Source organism: Myripristis murdjan, chromosome 13, assembly GCF_902150065.1.
Source record: "Myripristis murdjan chromosome 13, fMyrMur1.1, whole genome shotgun sequence".
Classification (NCBI taxonomy): domain Eukaryota; kingdom Metazoa; phylum Chordata; class Actinopteri; order Holocentriformes; family Holocentridae; genus Myripristis; species Myripristis murdjan.
The window spans coordinates 17,425,925-17,452,787 of NC_043992.1; the positions used below are offsets into that span (position 1 = coordinate 17,425,925).

The following is a 26,863-nucleotide window of genomic DNA, read 5'->3' on the forward strand; positions in this document are numbered from 1 at the left end:
GTGGCACTTCTCTTCTGGTGTTTGAATCCCCATCTTTCCAGGACCCAGTTCACCTTTTTTTTTGCCCCTGTCTTTCCCCATCCCTCGTCCTTTGCTGGCCTTTGTATTCCCCATCTGTCCTCAAACTGCCTAAAGCCTGAGCCCACTGAAACACACAGAAGGTACAAAGCAGTCACAGAGACAAAGTGATTTTCCTCCCAAAAATCAATGCCTTCCATACAAAAGAAGACAAAGTAGTCACGGCAGTCCAGTTGCTTTTTCTCTGTCACCAGTATGTCGATTATCCAATCAGAGCAACAGACTGGACCCCGTGGTCCGACCTGCACTGATTGAAGTTATCAGAGTGTGTTTCTCTCTCATTTTCTGTATTTTGCATTGTAAATGTTACTCCTGGCCATGGCCAGAGAAAAAGAGAGACAAAGGTTAGAGATAGGCCCAATCAGGACCCAATCATGCAAGATATATTTTTAGCAGCAAAAGTCTGCTCTTTATGGTAGTTTTCAATGTGACTGAAACTTAATGCACTCTGCTCTTGCGCTGCTTGGCTCCTTACATTTTGCCTCTCTAGGCACAGAGCATTTTCTAAATGCAAAGTTGAAAAAAAATGTTTGAAAAAGTTCAACACAGAGCATAAAGGCACCTTTCATCACTGCCACCATTTTAGTAATCTACTGTCTGGTTGGGTCAATGAGAGCCAATGAGTGCCATGATTTCTTTGGTGATAAACACAGTGGATTGTCCACAGTGTAAAAAATTCATGGTCTGAACAGAAAACAGAAGAACTGGAGGCAAATTAGGGCTTCACAGAAAACTTTTTAGCATGAATTTTTAATGTTTATAATTACTGTATAATTTACCTAAATTATGTTGGCACTTTATGGCATGATAAACAACAGCTGGTTGAGTTCCCTGTGACTGGGGAAGGAGCCTCAAAACAGCAGCAAATGCTGTTTTTCCATTGGCACTTTTGGCCGTGACATATTAAACTGTGCAACACTGATTTGCACTTCCATTACCAGTTTGAACACGCTGAGCTGCCGAGCTGCATCCAAGATGGACCATCTCTGTGGTAGGTCCAAAGGCTCAAGAGATTCAGAGGGCTTTGTACAAAATTGTACTGCTGTTGATAATCTAACTATGTAAAAACAAAAAAAACAAAACAAAACAAAACAAACAAAAAAAAAAACACGCTTTTTTTCTGTGAATCTCTTATTACATAAATAATGTTCATGTGAAGCAGGAATTTCAAGTTGATTCTTTTTAAATAAAGCACTCTTGTGGCCCCTGGTAAAGAAAGGAGGAAAAACTAGTCAACACACCCACAGGCAAAAGTCGGGCCTTTGCCGTTAGTTAAAGACACACCTTCAGGCAGGTGGTACTGTTATAATGGAAACACAAACATACCAAATCAAATCAGGTAGAGCCAGGCCAGCACATGTGTATGGAAAAACGACATTAGATTGCTGTGCTGTAGGTCAGGTCCACACAAGGCTGGGTAAATCTGAAAATGCCATTTCAGCATTCCCTCCACACTACACCACACTAGTGTTCTCAGACCACTTTCCAAAACCCACCGTCTGCACTGAAAAGCCTCAAATGCTTAAATTCCTCTACTGAGCATATGCAGCCTTATGCAACTTCGGGTAACACTTTCTATGAAGGTCTATTGTATAATGCATTATGAGCGCATTCATAAGGCATTATAATGCATTTATAATGCGTTATACAACATGTTATAAATGTTCATAATCATGTATGACAACTTATAACAAGGTTTATAAATGATTATAAGTGGTGGATATAATGTGTTATAAGCTCATCATTCATAATGTTTTATACCTTCATGGCAAAGTGACAACAGTGTTTTATGGAAGAATCTGAAGTCCTGGGTGGTATACCATGTTATAACTACCAGTTATAAAAATAATATGAAATGCTGTAACACATCATAAGAAATAATAAATGCTCAAATTCTGAAATGGAATAATACCTTATAAACATCAATAATGTGTTAGAGGATGACTTTGTGAGCTTAAAGTAAAGTGTCAGCACTTCTGGAATAATGTCTAATAAACATCAATAATGTGCTATAGGATGACTTTGTGAGCTCTAAGTAAAGTGACAGCATTGTGTAAGGTTATTAGCAATTATATGATACTATAATACTATAATACAATTAATTAATTTATTTTTATAACTGGTAGTTATAACATGGTATACCACCCAGGACTTCAGATTCTTCCATAAAACACTGTTGTCACTTTGCCATGAAGGTATAAAACATTATGAATGATGAGCTTATAACACATTATATCCACCACTTATAATCATTTATAAACCTTGTTATAAGTTGTCATACACGATTATGAACATTTATAACATGTTTTATAACGCATTATAAATGCATTATAATGCCTTATGAATGCGCTCATAATGCATTATACAATAGACCTTCATAGAAAGTGTTACCCAACTTCGACTCTATGTGACTCGTACCTCCACTTTGAGAATGAGTTACATCAAGACCTGCACCACAGGATCACGTGACATGCCTACATCAGTGTTGTCCAAAAGTTCAATCAACCCCCCGCTTCACACAACAGTATCACATGGGGTTTGCTTAAGTGTGAACTTTTAGACTCAAATGACAAAAAAAAAAAAAAAAAAAAAAAAAATGCGGAATAAGCATGTAACTGGATGGTTGAGACTACATGGTTCTCAACATCAGCCCGGCTCACTGATGAATAATGTCCTTATTCCATGCTTTTTTGTCAGATGAATCAAAAGGTTCTTACTAAAACTAACACACACTAATTTTGCACGGTGCGTCTCTAAAGTGGACAGAAGGCCAAACCACACACACACACACACACACACACACACACACACACACACCCCAAATCATGTTGTGCTCAATACAAATATGCTACAAACAGCCATGACATTTTTGTTGTCTGTGAAAGAGAGAGAAAGAAAGTGTTAAAGTAAGAGGGTGGAGACATGCAGTGTGAGACAGGAAGAGAAAAAGGGGAAAGAGATATGGTGAAATGGTCAAATAAGGCAGAGAGAGACAAGGCGGTAAAAACAGAGAGAGAAGGAGGAAGAAAGAAAGACTTATGTGAGTGTGCATTTCATTTCATACCTGCATCCTCTCCAGCATGTCGAAAAACTCTGCCGACTGAAACAGAGAGAGAAGGGACTATTACAAAACATGAAAAACTGAATTAATTTTAAAGTGACTCATTGACTTGTTGTAGCCATCAAAACAAAATTGTAATCTCTGAAGTTCTCGCATCAGTAACATTGGTGTTGACAGTATCAGATCCTGCTGGCCTGCTCTCTGTGTAACTATCTACCACAATGTAAACTTAGCAGCAGACGCTGGGTAAGTGTGGGGAAGGAGGGGCATGGCAGGGGAGAGACTAGCCAGCTGCTTCTCACACCCACATGCACACACACTGATAAGCCACCACACACACACACAAACACAAATGCCTCCATGAGTGCATTCACACATGCTTGTCCCCAGTGTTTCCACCTTGTCACATAAACAAGTTGTGAGAATGATAATAGTCCACACGCTTTTTTTGTTTGTGTGTATGCGAATGTGTGTGTGTGTCTTTAACGTTAATGCAGCAGGGTGTGCAGTGTGCTGGAGGCGACACAAGTGTGTGCATATGTACACACACCCCCACACCCATTCACATGCCAAAAGAAAATATTGTCAGTTTATGGCACTAAATCACACTTCCTGTGCAAAAATTGCCTGGCTTACGGGAAGAAATGAATGAAAACGCTGCAGAAGGGAAATAACGTCAACATACAAATTGCATCAGCAAGACTTTGCGTCCTCTATCAGACCATCTCTTAGCAAACTGTACATAGGAGTGTACAGGGGCTAGGAAATATGGATAAAATAACAGCACAATATCTTTGACTGAATATCCCAATATTTAATAACATTATAGGGATGACTAGTAGCGCTTTCATAAGATATTTACATACACGATTTTTGATAAACAATCATTCGTAATGCAGATGAGATCAACGAGCAGGTTGAGGCAATTAACAGAGCAGCTAGAACGGTCTTCAGGTCAGAAAATTCTCCTTTAGTGTTTCATAATATCAATATAATACTGACACATTGCCCAGCCCTATGACATTAACAAATTAATTTTCTGTGACTCTGGCTTTTGGAAAGGCAGTTACATTATTCACATCGCAAATGAAAGCTACTAATTCATGCTTTTTGAATAAAAGCCAAAGCTAAGGTCTCTTATCAAATTTACATGTCAAAACTAAAGTGGAGTGACAGCCTCCATACAGTCACTGATGAGTAAGCCACTGTAGCATGCTTTAAATGACCTCAGCTAGAGCCACACACACACACACACACACACACACACACACATGCAAAGACACACTAACAAGTTTACCGGTCGGGAGACTGTGCATGCAACAGCGCCATAAAATACAAAGTAAATGGAACAGGGAAATGAATGCCTCACCAATGAACCGTAGGTCCTTAAATGGGAAAACATGGGCTGATATTTAACTGCTGTTTTACAGCCACTTTGATGGCAGAGTTATAGCAGTGAAAACACATAAAATCCTACATTTTGACAGCAGTAAAAAGAAGTCATGTCACTCTCTCTCTCATGTTACCTCAGCTTAGGTGAAATTCTATAAATCCATCATCACCCCTCCCACTGCTGACAGAGCCGGAGAGAGAGAGAGGGAGACAGAGAGAGAGAGAGAGAGACAGACAGAGGAACAGACAGAGGAAGACAGAGCGATCTATCTGTTGTCTCCTGACGTTTTTGCTTTCGTGATAGATTATTTGAACCCTCTGGCAATTTTGTTAATGCTGATAAACCATTTTGAATTTAATTGAGTCAGAGAAGAGAGAGAGAGAGAGAGAGAGAGAGAGAGAGAGAGAGAGAGAGAGAGAGAGAGAGAGAGACTGATTATCCGCCAGTTAATATGTAACCAGTTAAAGGTGCTGTGAGCTGATACAGGTACTATGTCTGGACCTGGAAAGTCAACACCACACAGCACAGCCAGACAAACACTAAGTACAGCTGTCTGTCTATCTCTGAGATATGAAACTCTGACAGCCAGCCAACACTGTATGTTCTCAGCCAAATGAACACGATACAGTACACTAGGGAGCCATAGATACAGATTTTAATTTGCCTCTCTTAAAAAAAGAAAATGTAAACAATGGTGCGTGAACTCAAAAGTTCCCTGCTCACTATTAATGGCGTGAAGACAATTGCTTTGTGGAAATACCAAGAATCTGCAATTTTCTTTTTCCATCATCTCGCAATACATGGGAATCAATAGGAAATTCAAAGAAAATCCACCCTTAACACTTGAACACAGACATTGGTTATCGCATTTCTGTGCTCATTTTGTTCTTTGGTGGTGTGTTTCTCTCATTCCTGTAGATAATTGGACATGCATAGCTGATATGACATCATGGTACAATATTTCCAGACCAGCCACTGTGCATTTTGATGAAAGAAAATGTTTTGACAATGTAAAATATCAGTGATAGGCGATATGTCAGGTTTTGGTGGCTATTTTGCAAGAGGCAAAGATACCAGCTTTTCTACTGATGATGGCTTCATCAGACTGGATAGTGTAGTGTAGTGATATGTTGTGTTTTCAGTAACAGGCACAATGTGCACCTTGTCCAAATTGTAGAAACTCGCTTTCTTGCCCTTATCCAATCACTGTTATTTTCTCGACAAACACATATTACCTGTAGCTGAATGGAACAAGATCACAAAACTCCTCCGAGGGCTGTCGAACTTAATTCTGCGAAATGTAGTACTAGAGAAGACGAGGCACATTGAAGGAAAGTGACTACACCAACAAACATCACAGACTGATAGCTGTGATGGGCTGACTTTGTCCTTGAAGTATCCATTGCTTCTCCCCTGAAGAACTTCGGCCTTTGCCAAATGAGTTTTTCATCTGAAAACAGTGGTGTGAGCTATGAGTCCCCACAGCACACAGACCATGGTTGTGCACAGGACACATCACAGTGTTCAAGTGGTGTCCTGTGGTTCTGACAGTGTGTTCAATCATCTATATCCCCCACAGTGAGCAGACAAGAACAAGGACAAGGCAACGCAAGAGACAGCCATCTGTCTCTCTGCCTAGCTGTCTATCCAAAAAAGTCTGGATGTCTGTCACTCTGCTGTCCTTGCTCCTCTCCTCTATCTCTCTTCTCAGTTTTTTCATTCCCTTACTATGCTAATCCCCTCTCTCCTCTCTCTTTGCCCTCTTTAATCTCATCTCTTCGTTTTGCCTCTTGCCCCCGCCAACCCCCCCACCTTTATATCTCACTTCATCTTTCGTTCGTGGCCATACCCCTCTTCTCTCTTTCTCTTCCCCCTTGTCTTTTTCTGTATTTCCCTAACAGTTTCTCTTTCTCTCTCTCTGTGTTTCTTTCTCCCCGTCTAGCCCGGCAACAACATCTGCATCTCTTATCTCCCATGGCAACCCGTTGGGGCTACCACAGACCACAGGCAGATTAGACCATCTGCCTGCTTCAGTGACTAACAGACAGAGAGACAGACTCCCTGGTGGAATTCAGATACTCATGTACAGTCAGACAAAAAAGAGTCAGCCACATACTGAAAGTTATATTAGCTGCTGCAGATAGTGGCAGCTGGTTCTGGTGTCCTGGGGTGTTGACGTCAACATTAAGAATTTAGCTTCACTCATCGGCAAGACTGGGAGAAGGAACAACAAAAAGGATGTAAGCTAAATTTACTAACTGATTAGCTCTGAGAACTGCCTCAATTTTCCTTTTGTAAAAGCCATATTTGCTGTTCACATTGAACCAAACAGATGAGAAATAAGTACTTATAGCAGCTTGGAGTGCTCAAAATGTCCCTGTAACAGGAATGAAAACAAATTTTCTAGGCCATCACAGTTCAAAATGACAAAGTCTTGTTCAAAACAACTGTACCTCAGCTAAAGTTAATATTGTCCTAACAGTGTCTCATAAAACACTCTCATCAGTGTGAAACACCCCTCCATTAGAGGGGAGGGGTGTTTCCATGGAGTTCCAGAGAGGTCAGTGCTGCTCGCTCTCATGCCCACACCATGACTCCTTCTCTGTGCTGAGGAGAGACCCACACTGGGGTCTGAGGGGCGGAGCGAAGTCAGAGGAGCCAGCCTGAGAAAGCAGCCTCTGACCTCTTAAGCTATCAGATGCATAAACAGATATACAACTGTGAATATGAACAGTGCACACCCCTTGTGTAACTGCTGGAGCTCTTTCAGAGAGGTTTTTTGTTTTCCTTAGAAATGCTAAGATTCCCACCAGACTAGTTGGCATTTGAATTGATATATGCATATTTGACATTTCACAAATGGAGGTTCACAAATCTTACAGTTACACACCCCTTTTACGCACTACTTAACAATAAACTTTCTGTAATCCACTACTGCTTATGAGATATATGAAAGCCTTCCCTTTGGTTGATTAAATCCCTATAGCTATCTGAAGGCAGCTAGACCGATACATGCATTCCATTTGCAGTCTCTAATTACAGGGAGTTGGTGCACATTTTCAAAGCGGCGAGCAATTACACACTGCTCATTCAGTGTGAGTCCCCATATTAAGTCTTGCACAACCAGCACCTAAAAAATAAGTACACAACATTCTGTATCTCTGTGCAAACCAAACTGGTTAGTTCTAACTTAGTAGACTGTTCCATGCAGTTTTCCAGGTCTACGGGCCTACAGTGTAAATCATCAGGGGCACAAAAGCTTGGAAATAATGAAATCCTGGGGAAGTATTGGATGCAGTTCAGCTCAGTGATCTTCAGGACAAACAATAGTTTCCTCTACACTCTATAACACTGAACTTCCATAGGGCCACCTGTTCCTACTAATCTGCACTCAGGATCCACATCCAAGAACCCCAGGATGCAACAACTGCATGTGTCATCTCCTTCTTTCCAAACATTTTCCCCCAAATTGGCACATTTAACTGCCAAAAGGCCTATAGCTGTGACAAAAAGTAAATAAATAAAAAAAATTATGTGATTGAGTAGAATTATGGTTGTGAAGTGTTTTGTTTAAATTTGATAGTGTTTATTGTTTTGTTAGATTGCTCAGACTAAATTGATTCCACACCTCTTATGCAAAAAAAACTTTGTCTTTCTGTCTAGCTCTGTCCAGTCCCTCTTTGTCTTTCTTTGTCTTTGTCTCTGTCTAGTTCTCAGCATAACATTTGTTGACAAAAAATATTTTTGTCATGCACAGATGATCCAGTGCAGTTGCAAACACAAGCACTGTGACAGGGCAACAGTGGACAATAAGTATCACCCAATATGAGGTGACAGGGTGCTGTTTCATTAGCAGTGGGCATCAGAGATAAGCACTCGACTTGACTTGAAACATGTCCTCAAAAGACTTGAGACTCGATTTGGACTCGAGATTTGTGCAATGTTAACAGTCATTATTTCATTTTCTTTTCTTTTCTTTTCTTTTTTTTTTGGTGCAGGGAATATTTCTGACGAGCTGATTGTCATTCATGCCTTTATTATCATGCATAACCCTACACATCTGGTCTGTGCAACCACAGATGAGTGAAAGCTGTGGCAACAACACCATGACGAGCACATCTGCAGCTGCTGTGCCATATGATTGACTGATTGATTGAACTTATAATACTTTATTGTCAGCCAGGCTGAATTTATTTGTGCATCAATAGCAGCATCTTGTATAACAGCAGATTAAAAAAAGGAAAAATAAAATTAGGACAAGAAACAATAAATACATACATTTATAGAAGATCACAGTCACTGAGGACTATTCTATACTGCTTCAGCATACATTCAGTTTGGAATTGTGTTCATCATTTAACTTTAGGATTGATGGATACACAAAAGAGTGTTTCAGTCTGACTCTATTCAAATGTGGAACACTGTATCTCTGGTTTGATGGCAGCTGAACATACTCACTGTTCAAAACATCTTTCATAACCTTTGGCTATAAAACTTCACACAAGGCCCAAACAAAAGAATTAGTAAATGCATCGTCTGTGATATGAAAATAAAGGATGCTGGACTGACCACATCAAACATAATCAGGCATCTGAAAATGCATCCAGATAGATCAGTCAGTCATTTCACTTTTATTGTCATTTTCATCATACACCTTCACATACACAGGTCAGTCAGTTGGTATTGTGAAAGTTAACATTAGCACCTATGGGCAGTTGGCAAACATGTTTAGCTCAGCATCAGCTATCTAAAAGTGGATAAAGAAGTGATGATAATACAATACATGCTGTGAATTCCTTAGAATAGCAGCAGATGCTGGAAAGCTCATTTCAACTATAAGAGACTTCAGATTTAGACTGTAGCTCAAAGACTGGAGACTTAAGTTAGACTTGTGAGCATCTCTGGTGAGCATACTTGATAAATCGCACACCTCATGGGCTGGGCCACCACCTGACAGAATCATATCTGTGTCTGCACAAACAGCCCTAAGCCTTAATAAATGTATCATTATAACAGTATGCAGATGATACTGCTGCTTATAAAAGCTACCTGTATGTTGTCAGCAGGATGTTGGCATAAAACTTACAATAGCATGGATACAGCTGTTTAACATTATAATGCATCTTTTTACCTCATACTGGTTAACTTCATATGTACATTTTTATATGAATGCATTCAGATATTCAGAGAGTGGAAACACCATGAAGTGGCAAGCTCCTTTCATCTCTGAATTGCTGGAGAGGATGGATAAAACATCCTGTGGCTCATATTGTTTGGAAGAGTGTACAGAATGAGATAAATGCATTTTCAAAAATAATGTTTACATTGCACAAGGATAACATAGAGCACAATACATAGATCAACTGAGGAAACATGACAGATGAGAAACCGTTGCATTACAAAACAGATTATATACTTAAGATTTAAAGTGATGTTCCCAACACATGGCTGCCTAAATATTAATATTGCACCTAGCAATCTATGTATGATACTTCATCTAATACAGCGAAAGCGTCAGTCTACTGTAACAATATGCTAAATCATTAAGAGTCAAAACAAAACCATCACCGAATCAAGACATTTTAATACCATGAGGTGTGTAGGTAACAGTTTTTGAGCAAGGGCATAACTACAGAAAGCATAACCCTGTTAGATTTTTGCTTTGCTTTGCCTTTCTCTAAATCATATTAAAAACTGTTTGCATTAATTCAGACCGTCGTAATAGGAGAATTAGTCGTGCATATGTAAACATGCTCACCGAACCACACATATGAAAACAATATTATATGCAGAATTCTAGTCACTGATAAACAACACTCTTGTTATTTGAGCCGTGTGTTTGCAGACTTACCTCAACGACAGAAACTTTTCCCATAAAAGCTTTGCCTGTCCTCTATGTCGCGCTGAAAACGCTCCCTCACTTTCTGCTGTACACTCTGAGACATGCACATCCCTCTCTGACACTCTCTCTCACACACACACTCTCTTTTCTCTCTGGGCTTTTTATCTGAATTTTGCACTTTCATTTTGAGTTTAAACAGGAAAGTCAAGTTAGGTGGCAAACTGAACTGCTTTTTAAAATAGAACAGGTCATTCCAGTGTGTCTGTATCTCTGCAACACAGGCTCTCTCTCTCTCTCTCTCTCTCTCTCACCCCCCCCCCCCCCCCCCCCCCCACACACACACACACACACACACACACACACATGCATGTATGCATGCATACATGCATGGCCTCATGCATACACCTGTGTGCATACAAAAACACTACATGGACAAAAGCATTAGGACAGACCTCTTAATCACTGAATTCAGGTTTCATTCAGTCCCATTGCCATAGGTGTATAAATTAAGCAAATCAAACAAAAATCAAGTCATGCAGTCTGCCTTTGCAAACATTTGTGAAAGAATGGGTCATTCTAAGAGCTTACTGAATTTTAGCATGGTACTGTAATAGTAATATAATAGGATGCCACCATAGCAACAAGTCAGTTGGGTCAATGCTATTATTGCAAAGTGGAAATGTTTAGGAACCACAGCGACTCAGCCACCAAGTGGCAGACCACGTAAAGTTACAGAGTGGGGTTGCTGAGTGCTGAGACACATAGTGCATAAAAGGGGCCAACGCTCTGCTGACTCAATAACTGCAGAGCTCCAAACCTCCTCTGGCATCAACATCAGCACAAAAACTGTACACCAGGAGCTTCATGGCACGGGTTTCCATGGCCAAGCAGCCACATACAAGCCGTAATCACCGAGCACAATGCCAAGAGTCAGATAGAGCAGTGTAAAGCACGCCGCCACTGGACTCTGGAGCGGTGGAAACATGTTCTATGGAGGGACAAATCATGCTTCTCTATCTAGCAGTCTGATGAACGAGTCTGGGTTTGGTGAATCAGTCAGAATCACCAGAATCAGTCAGAATCGATGACAACAGCAGCTTTTGTGTTTGGGGCACTGGCTGGAGTTCACTCAGACGTTGGTCACTGAGACAAACAGAAGTTATTTCCATGACACAGCTATATTCTTTTGATTTGCAGAATGGATAGTCGTTAGAGTGGGTTTCCTAAATCTGCATTGCTTGTCTTTTAATTTTTTGTAATTAACAGGCTTTATTGGGAGTGTAATGTAACATATGGTCATTAGTCCGTTAGCATAGCGTATAATTGCTAATGATGACCATAATTTAACCACACCCACTTTGTCCCAAATTTGAATCTGAATTACTTTTTCCCCAAAACAAATACAACATGGCTTCAGCCCCTCAGTTCCAGTGAAGGGTACTAAGGGGCTTACTAAGACATTTTAGACAACTGGACCATTCGCTGCTTGCACCTTTGCAGGAACAGTTTGGGGAAGACCCTTTCTTGTGCCACCATGACTGTGTCCGAGTGCACAAAGCAAGGTCCATAAAGGCATGGTTGGTTGAGTCTGGTGTGGAGGAACTTGACTGACCTGTACAGAGCCCTGACCTCAACCCATCCAACACCTTTGGGATGAACTAGAACACAGATTGTGAGCCAGACCCTCTCGTCCAACATCAGTGTCTGACCTCACAAATGCTCTTCTGGATGAACTCCATATTAATTAATGCCTATGGATTTAGAATGGAATGTCAGAAAAGCTCTTGTAGGTGTAATGTGGAGGTGGCCACATACTTTTGTCTATATAGCGTCCATACACAAGACCAATTCAAATACAAATACATCCACACACATTCAGACACACGCACGCACAAACACACACATTCACACACAAAAAAACATCTGCAGTAGCATGTGCAGTAGCTCCAACAGCTCAGATGTTAATGGGACCCATGTCCCATGTGGGCAGGGATACAGCTGGTGTAAGAGCTATGCCACCCTTTGTGTTACTCATCTGATTAAAAAAAAAAAGTGTGACAGGTGTAGAAAAACCCCGTTTTCAGGCCAATGTGGCCTCCCCAGAGACTCTGCTTTGTGGCTGTTGTATGGAAAGGCAGTACCAATAGTTACACTGTGTAGCAACAAAATGTAGTTTGTGCAGGCAGAATCTACGTCTTTGATTAACGTAATGTTGCACAAGTTGCTTCACCGCTGTGATTTTAAGTAATGAAAAGAGTTGGAGTGCTCCTTGAATGAATAATTAACAAACTAACAGCCATTTAGATAGGATATATAAGATTATAAGCCAGCAGCCCCAAGGGAGTCACAGTTAAGATGTGAATACAGAAATAGACTCTCTATCAGATTTAATTCAAAGCACTTAAATGTTTAAATTTTCTTTGGACAGGTTAATGATTAGGGCAATAGTATTTAATGCACTGATCATTAACTTACTTGTTTTACACTAGTTGTACATAACTGGTGATTAGTAAATGTTCCTGGCTTTCTGGTACTTCTATAGCATGCCTCACAATGAACTAACCCTTCCAGTTAACAAAACTTTTGTAATTACTGCTAATGGAAACTATATTTTATCCACCACAAGAAAGATTTCTGTCAACTGCAATGGCACTTCTGAAATAACTTTTGAAGAATGATAGGACTGATAGCTAGACCAGCTGCTACCACCAAGCTGGCTTCACTGGTCAAAGAAATTATGGCTGAGCAGCCTACAATTGCCGAATTAAAATGTTCAGTAGTGTTTGGTAAATAATTCAAATGGCAAAAGCTCAACTGGCGTGATATAGCTGATTTATGAAAATGCAGGAATACAAGCCACGTTTGTTTTGTTTTGGAGTTATTCAAATGAGAAACCAGCCCTCCGTGCATCCCAATCAGACGCTGGATACAAAATGAAAAGTGTTTTTTGACTCATACTGTTCCACCACTAATAATAAATGTGTTAAATCTGGCTTGATGAGCTCAGATGCGTCATAACCAGCTAAATAAAAATGGATGCACAGATGTGAAACAGCAGTCAGTCATCTTTTTGCACAATCTTAAATTCATAAAGGATATAATTTGCCAGAGTCAAATCATTCAGTTAACCTTTCATTACTTTAGGCAACTGAGTCCTGCCATATTGTCCCACACAGAGCCTCTGTTTCACCCACATTGCAGCTCAAGTCGCACCGTCAGAAAGATTAGTTTGATGTGGACTGTGATTATAATTAATTCTACGTTTCACATCTACTGTGCCAGTGTGACAGAGGTGATGAATATCCAACCATTAGAGCACATTACCTCACTGGGAAAGTGGTGGCTTAGAGATTTATACTTACCAGAAATCAGCCACACACCCAACACTTAATTAATATAATCTGGCTTGCATTGATGTTTCTTTCTCACACACACCTCACACCTTATCTTGTTGATGTTTTCAGCTCACTCACTCCTCTCCCTCTCTCTCTTACCATAGCCATCTAACTTTATAGCTCTTCTCCCACTCTCTGCGCTATCTCCCTCTGCCTTTTCCTCTTGCAGATTCAATAAAGCTGGCTTAGTTCAAGGTGACATACTGTTGAGAGTGGCTCCCTCCTAGAGGAGCCATCTATTTCCTGTAAATCACCCTGCTAATCTGCCTCCCCGCAAAATATACCTGCCTTTTATCATGGTGGAAGAAAAATGAATAAAATGTAAAGTAAATAAATAAATAAACAAATGGGAAGAGGCAGCCACACTGAACTCCATATTTTTTTTGGTTTTGCTCAAGTCTGCCTACCATTTTGAAGTTGGCATTTCATTGGTTCTGTCTTACATTTCATTCCAGGAAGCAGTTTGGGCTGCTGGACTCAACAATCTGTGGTCAGGATGCCATTAGTCTGTGTTTACAATAGTAAACAGAGAACATGATACTCCTGTGACTGAGGCCGCTCTTACAGATCACATCAGACTCTTTGCTTCTGCGATCAGACAGCAACAACCTAGACTCTGAGTATTTTTAGTTCAGCGGATAATCCAAATGTTGATTAATTCCATTCATGTAGCACAGCATTCTCTGGAATTAGAGAAACAGCACCAGTTGCACCAAAATTGGAAAATTATAAATGGCAAAATGTGTAATAAGTGAAAATGGAAACAAGAAGTCCCCCCCCCAAAAAAAAGGCCTGGATTGAGATGAACCCACTGTGCCGGGGTTAACTGACTCGGTCGGATGGTTCATTAGTTGCACCAACAAGACCAGGGTTAGTTCTCTAAATACAGGTAAATGTAAATTAGAGAAGAAAAAGCTGAGTAGGAGTCTGAGTAGGACCATGAGAAGATGTAATGAGATCCAGTGAGGTCTCCTGCGTATACTCTAGGAGCCAGTCACTGAGGACTCATTTTCTTTATATTTTTGGCTTTTCGTTGTACTCTTTGTTTTGTGCCTGGCATTTAAAATATCACGGCGCAGACACACACCAAAAACAGCACAACTTTGCATCCTGTGCTGTCTCGCCTTCTGCCTTCCTCCCACATGAAGGCCCCCCACAAATAGCAGGATTTAAATCCATCAGCCGTTCACAAAAAGATTGCATGAATCCAAGCATGGAGGAGCGGTCACAGCAGCGGCTCTGAGGAGTACTGGGTTCAGTTCACCCACCCGCCCATCTATTCTCTGTGATAGCATAATGGAAACAAACAGGGGAGATGCGCATTGATATTTGGATGCTGCCTACTGAGTTTCAACAGCAAATAAAAAAAAAATGAAATGAAATAGGAAAATGGCTTTCTGTAAATAATGACTCATTTGGCATTATGAATTTTAGATATATTTACAGAAATATTTGTGTAGGAAAAATGAATGTGCTTTTTCATCTTTGAAGACTCACTGTCATCACAAACACAGGCCATCAGATCATACATAAAGGAAGTGAAAGGGATACAAGACCGGAACCATAAACTAAAAAAGAACAATACACACCATGATGTGACAACTTTAAAGTCCTTACTGTGCTTTATGCAAGAAATGTCATGTTGTCAAGTATTTGTTCTTGTTGTTGCGACACTTGTAATTTGTCTCAGAGCTGCTTTGCTCACTTATCATCTGTTTATACTGTAAATTTGCACATTGCCCACATCTATGCACATTGTATACATCTATGCACACGTTTTTTTGCACATTGTTTTTTTGCACATTGGGTACTTAGATCTTTAGATCTCTAGTGTCATCTTTTGTTCTTTATTTTTTTATTTATTTAATCTTGTAATCTGTGGATACTGCTGAAAACTGTGAATTTCCTTCGGGATGAATAAAGTATCTATCTATCTATCTATCTATCTATCTATCTATCTATCTATCTATCTAAAGGGATTCCTCAATGAGGATAATTTGAATCAATGCATCTGCTAATAGCCCTAAAGGTCTAAAGGTCCTAAAGGGCAGAATATGTCAATGACAAAGTCTGCAAATCAATATATCTGCCTAAATAAGTCTACTTATCTCTCCCTCTCTCTCTCTCTCTCTCTCTCTCTCTCTCTCTCTCTCTCTCTCTCTCTGTGTGTGTGTGTGTGTGTCTGTCCTACCTTCATGCTGGGTGGTGCAGTGCGGGGCGGTGAGGGGGGACATTCTCCCAGAGGGACGTTGGAGATGGTCAGCAGCTCCTGTTTCCTGGAGAGAAAAAGACAAGATGAGGAAAAAACAAGGTTGATGTTTATTGACACCGATGACCACAAAAGTGATCCAAATTTTATATCGGCAAAGGTCACCTTTCTGCATCGGCTTATGCAATGCATTTTGACTGTAACTAAATTTGGCTGATGCACCGTCCTTCCCCCCCTTTGAGGGTAGCTAAAGGACAACTCTGTGAGAAAGACAAGATGAGAACAGAGACTGATCTTTCCCTCTGAACAGCCAAAATAAAGAGTGAACAGCAGTGCCGCTGCAGACAAGGTCGAGGACAAACTGTGACTTGGAATAAGACAATAGCATGAACTTTACACATCACTTTCAAATCTTCAGCATGTGAAAACTTTAAATAATAGTTTAATAATAGTAACTAGCAATGCAACATTCATTTTTCAGTTCACATTATCAAGTGTTTTGCTGCTTTTTTTGTTGAGTCAAATCTAGCTTTCAGATTATGGCCTCGGTCTTGCCGGTCACTTTCCGCCTAATTTTATGTGCCCAGTGCCATGCAGTGCAACCTAGAGCCATAAGGTGATTCCAAAATCTAATTTAAGCCCTTCTTTTTCAAATTCACCTTTAATGCACCCTAAATGTATTATTTAAAGTTTTAAAGCCAGCTAGTAGGCAATGACAGCTTTGTTGGAGTTATACAGTGAATTACCAGATGCTTTCTGCTGAGTTATTGTGCTCTCTTCAGGGCCAAGATGCAGTCAAGTGGAGGCTTTGGCAAAAGTCCCGTGGGGCTACAAGCCTCCTCTCCTCTATCTTCCACCTCTCTGCTTGGTAACATGAGAGCACATTAATGATCCCAGATGTTAAAGGTTTAGCCATCACCAGGAGGTAGAAGAAGGATGAGGTGGTGAGGCCTACACCTGAGAGACATAAACCAGCCATCTATCCTTATGAAATCCAACGGGTTCCTGAGGTAAATAAGTTCAAATGTAGGCCTAGAGCTTCACCGCTGGCAGCGAATATCTTGCTGGCTAATATTTCACAAGATCAAGTCAAGTTTATGTGGTAATGAAAGACAAAATGGAGCAGAGATGCTGAGATCCCTAAAGACTTCTCTAGTCCTGCTTTGGGACTGCAGAGAGAAAATTAAAACCAAAAGAAGCCATCAAACTTCTTGTATGAGGACACATCGGTCACTCACCGCACTCTCTTTCTCCCTTCACTGTACGCCAATTTTCACACTTACGTTGGTCCTTTTGCCCTTGTTCCAAGGTGTCAGTGTGTAATGTTAAACTTGTCAATATGTCTGTCAATATGGCACCAGACAGATTGCGGTAGATTTATTCCATTTTTAAAAAGTCACTGTGGAATACTGTTGAAGTTATTAACCAACATAAGACCTTTTGTTTGAAAAACATGCATAAAATTTCACTGAGTGATTCTTTTTAAGTGGAAATTAGTTTTTCAAAATGGATGCATTGCATTTGGGAATTAAACTCATCATTTACTTTATGATTAAATTCAGTCTTATTCTGACTCTGAAAAATGGAGTGGATATCAGTTGTCACATTGTATGGGTGCCACGAGGTGCAGTTCATGTTACCAATAAGCTACCAAATCAGATTCAGAATCAGACTCAGAATCAGAATCAGACTCTTAGAGAGAAGAAAACCCTTTTACACATCTAAAATCTCATGTAATATGAAAACATAAATGAACAAGAGAGATGGCACTGAGTAGAGTGTTTATCTCTGTTCAGGCTATGCAAGATATTTCCACTTGACATAGTCGACCAAATTAAACTTTTATCAATTCTTACTTTTCTTGCTTTTAATCAAAGGTTGTTGATTAATAAATTCAAACATTAAACTGTTATGTATGTCTGTGGCCGATTAAGGCAACATTTCTGTTGCTGGGGTTTTTGGACTTTTTGTGACAGGCCACACCCACCACACTCCCTTTTGGCCAGTCAGGGTGACAGAGTGAATTTTGCCATGTGAATCTGTTTGGAAGTTTTGCACCTTCTGTGACAGGCCACAATCACTGTCACGCCCCATTTTAGCCATTTTAGTGTTGTCATGTTATGTGAATCCGTTGGAGAGTTATATGCCTTTCTGTGATCAAAGACACCCACCACCATGCCCCCTTTTGACCAATCAGCATCAAAAGTTGTCCCATGGCCCATGACTAACCTTTCCACGAAATATTAAATCATGTATTTACAATATTATGTGCAATGTAATGTACAGTTAAGTGTTACATATAATTGGGAAGTACAGAGTAAGTGTACAGGTTCAACAGATATACACGGTAAGATTTTTTTTCAATGCCATACCAATAACTCCTGTGTTTGCCTGCATAAAAAGTGCAATACTGACAAATCTAATTCAAATATGTGCTCTTGAATTAACCAAAGATTGGATTTCTACCGAAAGCTTTAACTGACCTCATGAGCTCAGAAGCAGCCCAAGTATGGATTGATGGACGACTTAAGTGTTCTAATTGAGTGTTTATGTGAAATGAATACACCCCTTCTTTCCTTTCATTAGCTGGAACCATTACGGCTCACTCTATTCTCTACTCTACCCTCTTCCTTCCACTCTATCCTCTTCTCTGATGTGATCGTGTCAAGAGGGTGGAAGCAGCAAACACACACGCACACACACACACACACAGCTATAGCCGGTATTAATGTGTGTAACAGCATGAGTGTACAGCAGCAACAGCTCCCAGTAGTAGCCCTGCTCCGGGAGGTAATGAAACCGCTGCGGTGCACTGTGTATCCACCGACTGACAACTTTATTCTCCACTAAAAAAACCCACACGATTAGGGTCAACAGCAAAGAACAACGGCTGCCATCCCTACTCTCCGTGAACTGAATAAACCTCAACTATTGAACACTATTCCTTACTCGTTTTTCCTCTCAAACCCTCTCATTTTTCACCGTTGGCCGTGATGTTCTCAGAGACCCAGAACAAGGTGGAAAGTCATGGCTTGAGTAGACCAGTGTCCAGCCTCGGGCCAAACCCCAAACCCCGTCCTGCTCAGCCGAGCCCTGTTTATTCTAAAGCACGACCCAAGTATGCGGGCCAGGTCTTTCCAAACATTCACACAATGCACCATTCTGTCTCCCCTTGTGTCCGTAACGCTGTGGTACACTAGTCAAGGGAGGACAATGTTGGAGTAAATATTAGATGCCAAGACAGAATGAGAGAGAACCAAACTGAACCAAACATCCTCAAGTGATTGGACTAGAAAAAACAAGGTTTGTGCAAGAGGGAATACTTTACAGAGTTCATGGACGAAATTCAAGTATTCCTGTCATATGAATGAAAGTGTCAATAAAAGTGTCAAGTACTTTAGACTGTCTAGGAACTCATAGCAAGTTGTATTACTAAGTCCAATTCCAAAATCAACAACCTGCTTGTCAAAATCGTCTATGTTGATGACATTGTGTGGCAAAATCGGAGACATCATGCAGACGTAGCAATTCCTGAGTTTCCTAGAAGTAAATGAGACTAGGGCAAAGACAGTATGGTGGTAATGTACATCTCATCAGTACTGGAACCTACTGAAACCATGAAACCCCATAACACAATTCTGGATGAAGTTTTGGCTGCCTAATTTCTGTCCTAGGAGGAGCAAGGAGTTCTGTCAATCGTGATTGGTCAAGCATTGATGTGGTGTCACTTTTATAAACATGTGTGATCATAAGAGGGCTAGTACAAGACAGTTATTAAATGCAGCCAGCACCAAACAACTAATTGCAAAAACAAATAGCAACACAATTGAAACTACAAGTTGGACAAATAAAGAGGTGCCGGCCTGTATAAGTACTTGTTAAGAGTGAAGAATTCAGCAGGAACTTGATTCAGCTATTACTCATGAAAAAGTGTATTTAAAATTCCCAAACATTTTGGGACAACAGAGCATCAAGCAGGACAGACAAACAGTGCTGCAAAAATTAAAGCAGGACTACGTTTTTATGACGCACTTCATACCCTTTAGGGTTGGTTCTTGGCTGGAAACACAAATAAATGCCAGTCCCAGAACTTCACAGGTTCTGAAAAGTCCCAGCTTATGGAAACTTCTGGGTTACCCTTGGTAGTCAGAAAGGGCTATTTGTGTTTCCCACCACTGATCTGTGAAGAGGAATTAGCTTGTTCAGAGTGGCCACCATCCCCGGGGCCGATCCCTGCTGCGCGGCTATATGGCTCTGCTATGCGGGCACAAGGACAACATCTCTCTTTCTTTCTCTCTGTCTCACACTTTCTCTCTCTCTCTCTCTCACACACACACACACACACACACCCACACACCCACACAATCATCAGAGATGCTGTTTGCAAAGGAAAATTGCGTGTGTCTGTGAAAAGAGAGGAGAGGAAGTGAGCTGCTGTCCTTGCCGCCTGGCCCGTCTCTGTGGTAATGAAACAGCAGCTACGTCATGGCAACTGACCCTCCCAACCAGAGAGCGAGAGTGGGTGGGGGGTGTAATGAGACAGAAGGGAGGGAGCGAGGAAAGGAGTTACGGACTAAAGGTCATAGAGTGGGAGAGTGTGAGGTGAGGGAACAGGAGAGCGAGAGATGGATGAAAATGATGCAGTTAAATGACATGTGTAAAATCATGGTAAGGAGGATAAAGAGAGAAAGAGGGAAACAAGGGAGAGAAAGAGAGCAAGAGAGAGGCAGAGAGGGAGGGGTACGAGAGGTGAGAATGAATGCTGCAGACAGGGGAGTGAGGTAGATGCAGCATGACGCAGGAGAACGGAGGAAAAAAACACAGAGTGACATGGAGGAAATACTAAGAGGAACCAATGAGAGGCCAAAAATAGAGTGAAAGTACAGTAACACGTATGGGGTTAAGTGCAAAACACTCTCTCGTAACACTCTGCTCCTCATTATTCCTAGATTGCCACAGAATCAGACGTACCTTGTGTATTGTTGAAGTTAATGCAGAATATGTCTCTACTGTCAACAATGAAGTGCAAAGAGTTCAGAAGAGGCATACAGAGAAGAGGTGAATGCGAGCAATACATGTATTTTATATCTTCTCTGTTTGCTCTCCGCTATGACTCAATGGGTAAAGGAGAGATGGAAATGTCACACACTGCACCACACACTCAGCCTTATTTATTGCATCAGTGTGATATTTATACATGTTTAAAGTTCAAGGAAGTGACGACCAAACATGAAATGAAATCACAAGTTCAAATTAGATTCAAACCTCTGACACCACACACACAACATGTGAGGCAGAATGTCCCACTAAGCCAAACTGTACCGGCTGTCACACAACTACATTATTTCTGTTGTTACATTGTATTAAGTTTATTTCACTCTGTAAATAGTGGAAGTTAGAAACATATGGCAGGCATGCCTGAGTTTGCACAGCCTTCTGGTTCTGCCAAGAACTACAAACGAACTTCTAAAAAAAAATCCATGGAAACATGGTAGAAGTGACACTCCAGAGTAATAAAAATGCTTTTAAAGGATTTTTGGAAGTACTGGTTGTTGTTAGCCTGTATTTATCTTGCATTTGCACTATAGGTTTGTTCAAAATCTTCCTTTTATGGGTAGAGTGCAGCAACATTGAGCAACCCTTTCTGACCTTTGGTGTAGCCACCTGGGGGAGGGGGGATCCAATGAATACATCGTTTTTTCATGTGATATGGAGCAGGGTGGTAAAAGTAACAAAACTGACTATTTCTAACAATACAGGCACAATCACTAAATTGCTTTGCAGCATCAGTGTTGCTCAGCCCAGTATCCCAGCATGCACTGTGAGCCCCCTGTACAGGTCATCAGTCAATCACAGGGTAACACAGGTAGACAGACAGTCACACTCACTCAAGTCTCCAACCCACCTGACTCACTTGTATTTGAACCGTGGGAGGAAGCCCATCTGCACATGTGAATTGAAGGTCCTCCTCTATACAAATCTGTACAAAAATTGTAATTTTTTTCCACAAAAACATCTGTGAAGACCACGGATTAGCCACATACACAAACCTGTCAGCTTTTGTGTGCCTTCTGCCACCCAGCCTCTGTCACCTGGGGCTTAGATTAACTGCTTGTGAACCTGCCATGCAAAAATAGGGCAGACCATGCTCCACATCTACATCCAAACTAGCACAAGATGTACCTTCCTTGTGCATTGTATGTATAATCCTGCTCGCATTCGGTTAGTGCTAATTACGGTGATTCAACAGTAATTCGATCTACACAGGCAACATGTTTATCTGACGTGTGTACGCGTGTGAGGATCTGACAGAGATAGAGTACGACAGAGGGTTAGATTATCGAGCAACACATTTATCTGAATTGTTTCGAGTATGAAACCTGTTTGCACATCTTGCGATGATGGATGAACTGAAGGAGAAAGAGAAGAAGCACAAAGATGAAAGTGGAAAATCAGAGTCGGAGGGTGCAGAGAGGACAAAAACAAAAAGAAAGGAGGTTGAGATCTTAAAATGGAAAGCGGGAAACAATGTGCGGTAGAGGGGAGGGTGAGCCAGGGGTCTGGGGTATGGAGCCTATCCCATGGGCTTAGCTTGGATTCCTATTTCCAGCTTGGCTTAATATTTGTTATGAAACTCAATAAGGAGCCTGATCCTTGTGCCGATTGGACAATTACACAACTGATGGCTTCACTAATGGACTTAGTTCAGCAGTAATTGGAGAGAGAGAGAGACGGGGAGAGACAGAGGAAGAAAAAAAAGAGGCTGGGAGTGCAGGGCAGGGCAGGACCCATCAACCTTGATGTATTTCTACTATATGAGACTGAGAATAGAAAGGTTACACAGCACAAATCCTCTGTAACTTCAACGATTACGCTTGACAATTACATCAATGATAAGTTCTTTATTAGGCCTAATTGGCTGATGTTAGAGGGGGCATGTTAGGAAGGTTGATGCCAACTGCTTAATATAACCAAGGTTAATTAAATAACTAGAGAATGAACAGCATGAGCACATCTTCTGGAAGTAATGAGCAGCATTTAATGAGGGGTATTTAAGACTCACTCTTCGGTTCAGTACGCTATAGATTTGGGAACGCGAACAGGTCCCTCTCCCAGCCCGGAAACAATACAACCAGGGACTGAAGGGTGGAAAAAAAAAGATGTGTTTTCTTGTAGTGTTCCTGCTCTTACTCCTTAGTTGACTGAGATAGTTCAAAGAAACATTTTTGAAGTCTGTATCCCACTCACAGTCTCTGAGGCACTTGGCAGTTTGCAGTTATTGGAGCTCATTAACATTTAGACTGAACTGTTTTGCGGGTGATTTTAGGGATACTTTAGTCTCTCAAGCCAGCCTCTCTCCACAATCTGTGAATGCTCCACAGAGACTCTGCTAAAATTTGTGCACCAAGCAAAATCAGCAACTGTCAAGACACGGTGTTCATGAAAATGTTTTCCCTCAGATTGCAATGCTAGCTGTGCATGGCTGATTTATTAGCAAAGTGCGAAACTGTGATGGAATGGACATAACGCCGACAAAAATAGTCAAACAAAATGTCACACAGAGTAGCCAGTAAGGTAGTTATATAGTGTTTAGAGTGTGGTGGTGTCTTTTGGGTTTTTTTCTCTGCTTCACCTGATAAAACAATTAAGACTCTCCTCAAACATGCCTGAGGTGCATCACACAATCAAGAGGGGACAGGGACTGATAGGCTCTCTACCCTGGTGAGATGTTGTGTGGGTCTGAAGAACAGTGGACAAACCCTTAAACGTCCAGCAGGATAAACAACTGGGCCAGCGTGGAAGACGTGGCTCGTGACTCGGAAGAGAAAGGCAGAAAGGAGTGCAGACCAAGGACATCTCAAAGGGATCGGCATGCCAGTAAAGGGACGGTCTTCCAAACCAGGAAGAGCATGCCGGCAAGAGGACAATACAGATAACAACCACCCTAACCTCCTTCCCTGCCTGTTGCCAGTGGTAATGTGAAAACTGCATTTTATTTCTTTTTATTTGTCCTTAATAAATGTTTTTAAAGGTTCACTCCACTATTACTGATAAAAATAAATAAATAAATAAATTGTTAAATTGCTGCTCCTCCTCAACAGACCTACAAAGACACAAAACCAGAACTTTGCTTTGTGTGTGTATCAAGCCTAGGGTCTTAGTAACCAGGTAGTGTCTACCTTTTGACACAAGGCGTCATTAGACTTTACCTTTTGATGCAGACATGGGTGTCAGTGCCAAGTTTTGGTATCTACATATATGCTACACCTATACATATCAACTTCATTCAGACTTCTTTGGAACTGCACATTCTGCAAATAAACAAATCCAAATTGCAACATACAAATACAGAGGCATCCAGTTTAATAACCACTGAAATCAGTGGTTCCAAGCCCCAGAGACACAAACACGCAAACAACTCAAAAGCCGCATACATTAACCTCATAATTTGGCAACTCAGAAACAGAAAAAGTTCAGGTAATCCATCAGGCTGCCTCCACCACTGGCTTCACACTGAGAAATTATACATAATAAGATTTAGTTGTTCCATACTGTTGCGTCAATAGATTAACAGTGAAGAGTGTGAAACCTACGAACATAACAGCCATTATTGTAAATTCTCTGTGGGTTAACTTCTAGTTTGTGAAATAATAGTGAAATAAAAATATTCCTTGTTTCTCTGAGGACGCCTGGGACTCCATCAGGGCTCCCTGGGGGTCTCTGGAACACAGTCTGAGAACCACTCACTGTGTTAGACAGACAACATTTTTATTAGTTTGGAAATGGATTGTTACTGTACACATTTTGTTATTTTTTTCCTGATTAAATCATTTTAAAGATATTTGGTACAATATAGTAAAGGAACAATATAGTTCTATATAATATATAATAAGCCTGAGTACTGATCAGATATGTAGCCTTACAATACCTTAACTGAGGTGATGCTACAAAAATAATGCAAGGCCAAAAGTTTGTTGTTATCTTGCATGAGGTATTACAGTGCTGTGGTGTCCCTGGGAGCAGTGATTCAAGTCAGGTGTGACAGCAACCTTGTCCTCTTGCCCCTCCTCTTCCTCCTCGCCTGTATAATTTACTATCTGTCAAAATGGGACTGTCTTTTGTCTTTTGCAAGGTGCACTATGTATAGAGGTAAGAACCCAATGTGTAAGTCAGTCAGTTGCAAAACGAGGGGGTGGGTGGGTGGGGCACAGACATCCCAGATATGTGAAGAGGTCAGGAGGGCAATCATTAGCCAGTCGACTGTACTGTGAGTCACAGGTGGTTTTCTATGGGAACGTCAAGCCTCGCCCTCTCATCCTCTCTCTCTCTGTCAGATAAAAATAGATACTGAGGGCAGGGGAGAGGAGATAGAACCGTCCAGCTCTCTCATTATCAATGAGAAAAAGAGACAGACAGGAAGAGGAAGACAGACAGATGTGGGGAGTGGAGCGCTACAGGCCTCTAATGGAGAAGTGACAATGTTGCTTTTAAAAAGAAATTATACAAATTTGTGAAATTATTGCTGCCACAATGTCGGAGCAGACATGTAAAATGAAAAGGATACAAATAACCTTTAATTGAGCCATTTGGGAGATACAGGGACCTAGAGACAGGAAATGGATTGTGCAGTGTGTGTGTGTGTGTGTGTGTGTGTGTGTGTGTGTGTGCCTTTGCTACAAGGTCAAAACACACCTCAGACACTGCTTTAACACATAAACATTGAAGCAAAACACACACACACAGACACACAGACACACACACACACACACACACACACACACACACACACACACTCACTCCCTCACATACAAGCAGTATAGGCATTGGTCAAAGCAGAGCACAGACTGTGGGCAAGTATATGACAAGCTTTTGTTGTTGCTACTTCAAGGTCTGTTACCCAATGTGTGTGTGTGTGTGTGTGTGTAATTAGCCATTGAAAAGAACTGTCCAGTTTCTTCAAAGTAAATGTGCCAGTATTTCATGTCTCATGCCAGCTCCCAGTAAATGCGAGTGTGTATGTGTGTGTGTGTGTGTGTGTGTGTGTGTGTGTGTGTCTGGGGAATTCTGATGCGCCATGAAAATGAGGCATAAACAACACAGTGGAATATGACATGTCGTTCAATAAAGCAACAATCGGAAGTCGTCCTCACACACGACTCACCCACACACTACTAGATGCACGGCCTCAGCCACTCCCAGATAAACACACACACACACACACACATTACACAGTGACAAACACTGGAGTTTAATGAATGCAGCAGTATAGTATACAGTATGTACAGTTTGGTTTTAGTTGGTTTCAGTTCCATTTTTAGTATTTTTGGTAGCAGCAGTATTTTTTAAAGACATAGTCACAGAACAGGTATCTTGCTGCAGGTGTTTTTGTTCTGCTGGTAGGCAGAGCCTACAGGGATGGCCGTGTTGTTTTGTCCATCCGTCCATCCATTCAGCACATTACTCCAAGGCAACATGTATATTGAAAGTTACAGGGCGAATTTTCATTAAATTTGGCGAGGACGGTCATGTTCCTCAGAGGATGAACCCTGTCAATGCTGCAAGATATCATAAAATGTGATTAGTGGGATGCCATACTTGGTGAGTGCATTCATGCTCCCCCAACTAAGATTTGTCTTGATGTGACCTTTCCTCCAGTACCACGTGCAGATTAAACATTTGACTTATCCGCATAGCATCTTTGAAATTAAATGTTGTCACCATCACCTTTGCTGCAGCGCCAAACCTGTCAATTTTGGTGACTGCATGACCTTTCCCCTAGCACCACCCTCATGTCTAAAGGTACAAGGCACCAGATTGTATCTAATGTAGGTCTTCCTCTTCTTTGAATTACAATCTTTTCCATACTTGTCTCTTTTTTTATATA

At 41.0% G+C, this 26,863-nt stretch overlaps 1 protein-coding gene across 4 annotated transcripts in view; it reads right to left on the reverse strand.

Moving 5' to 3' along the window:
* rap1gap2a (RAP1 GTPase activating protein 2a) overlaps positions 1–26,863 on the reverse strand; it is a 99,562-nt gene that overhangs the window by 15,615 nt on the left and 57,084 nt on the right. For 2 of the 4 annotated variants that reach the window (XM_030067962.1, XM_030067958.1), the window contains 2 exons: positions 15,961–16,045; positions 3,143–3,178 (listed from right to left, as the gene is read on the reverse strand). In XM_030067962.1, the coding sequence (XP_029923822.1) occupies positions 3,143–3,178; positions 15,961–16,045 (121 nt within the window). Of the gene's footprint in view, positions 1–3,142; positions 3,179–4,508; positions 4,649–10,383; positions 10,644–15,960; positions 16,046–26,863 lie in introns of those variants that run through there. The other 2 variants (XM_030067961.1, XM_030067960.1) reach the window with 2 other exon arrangements.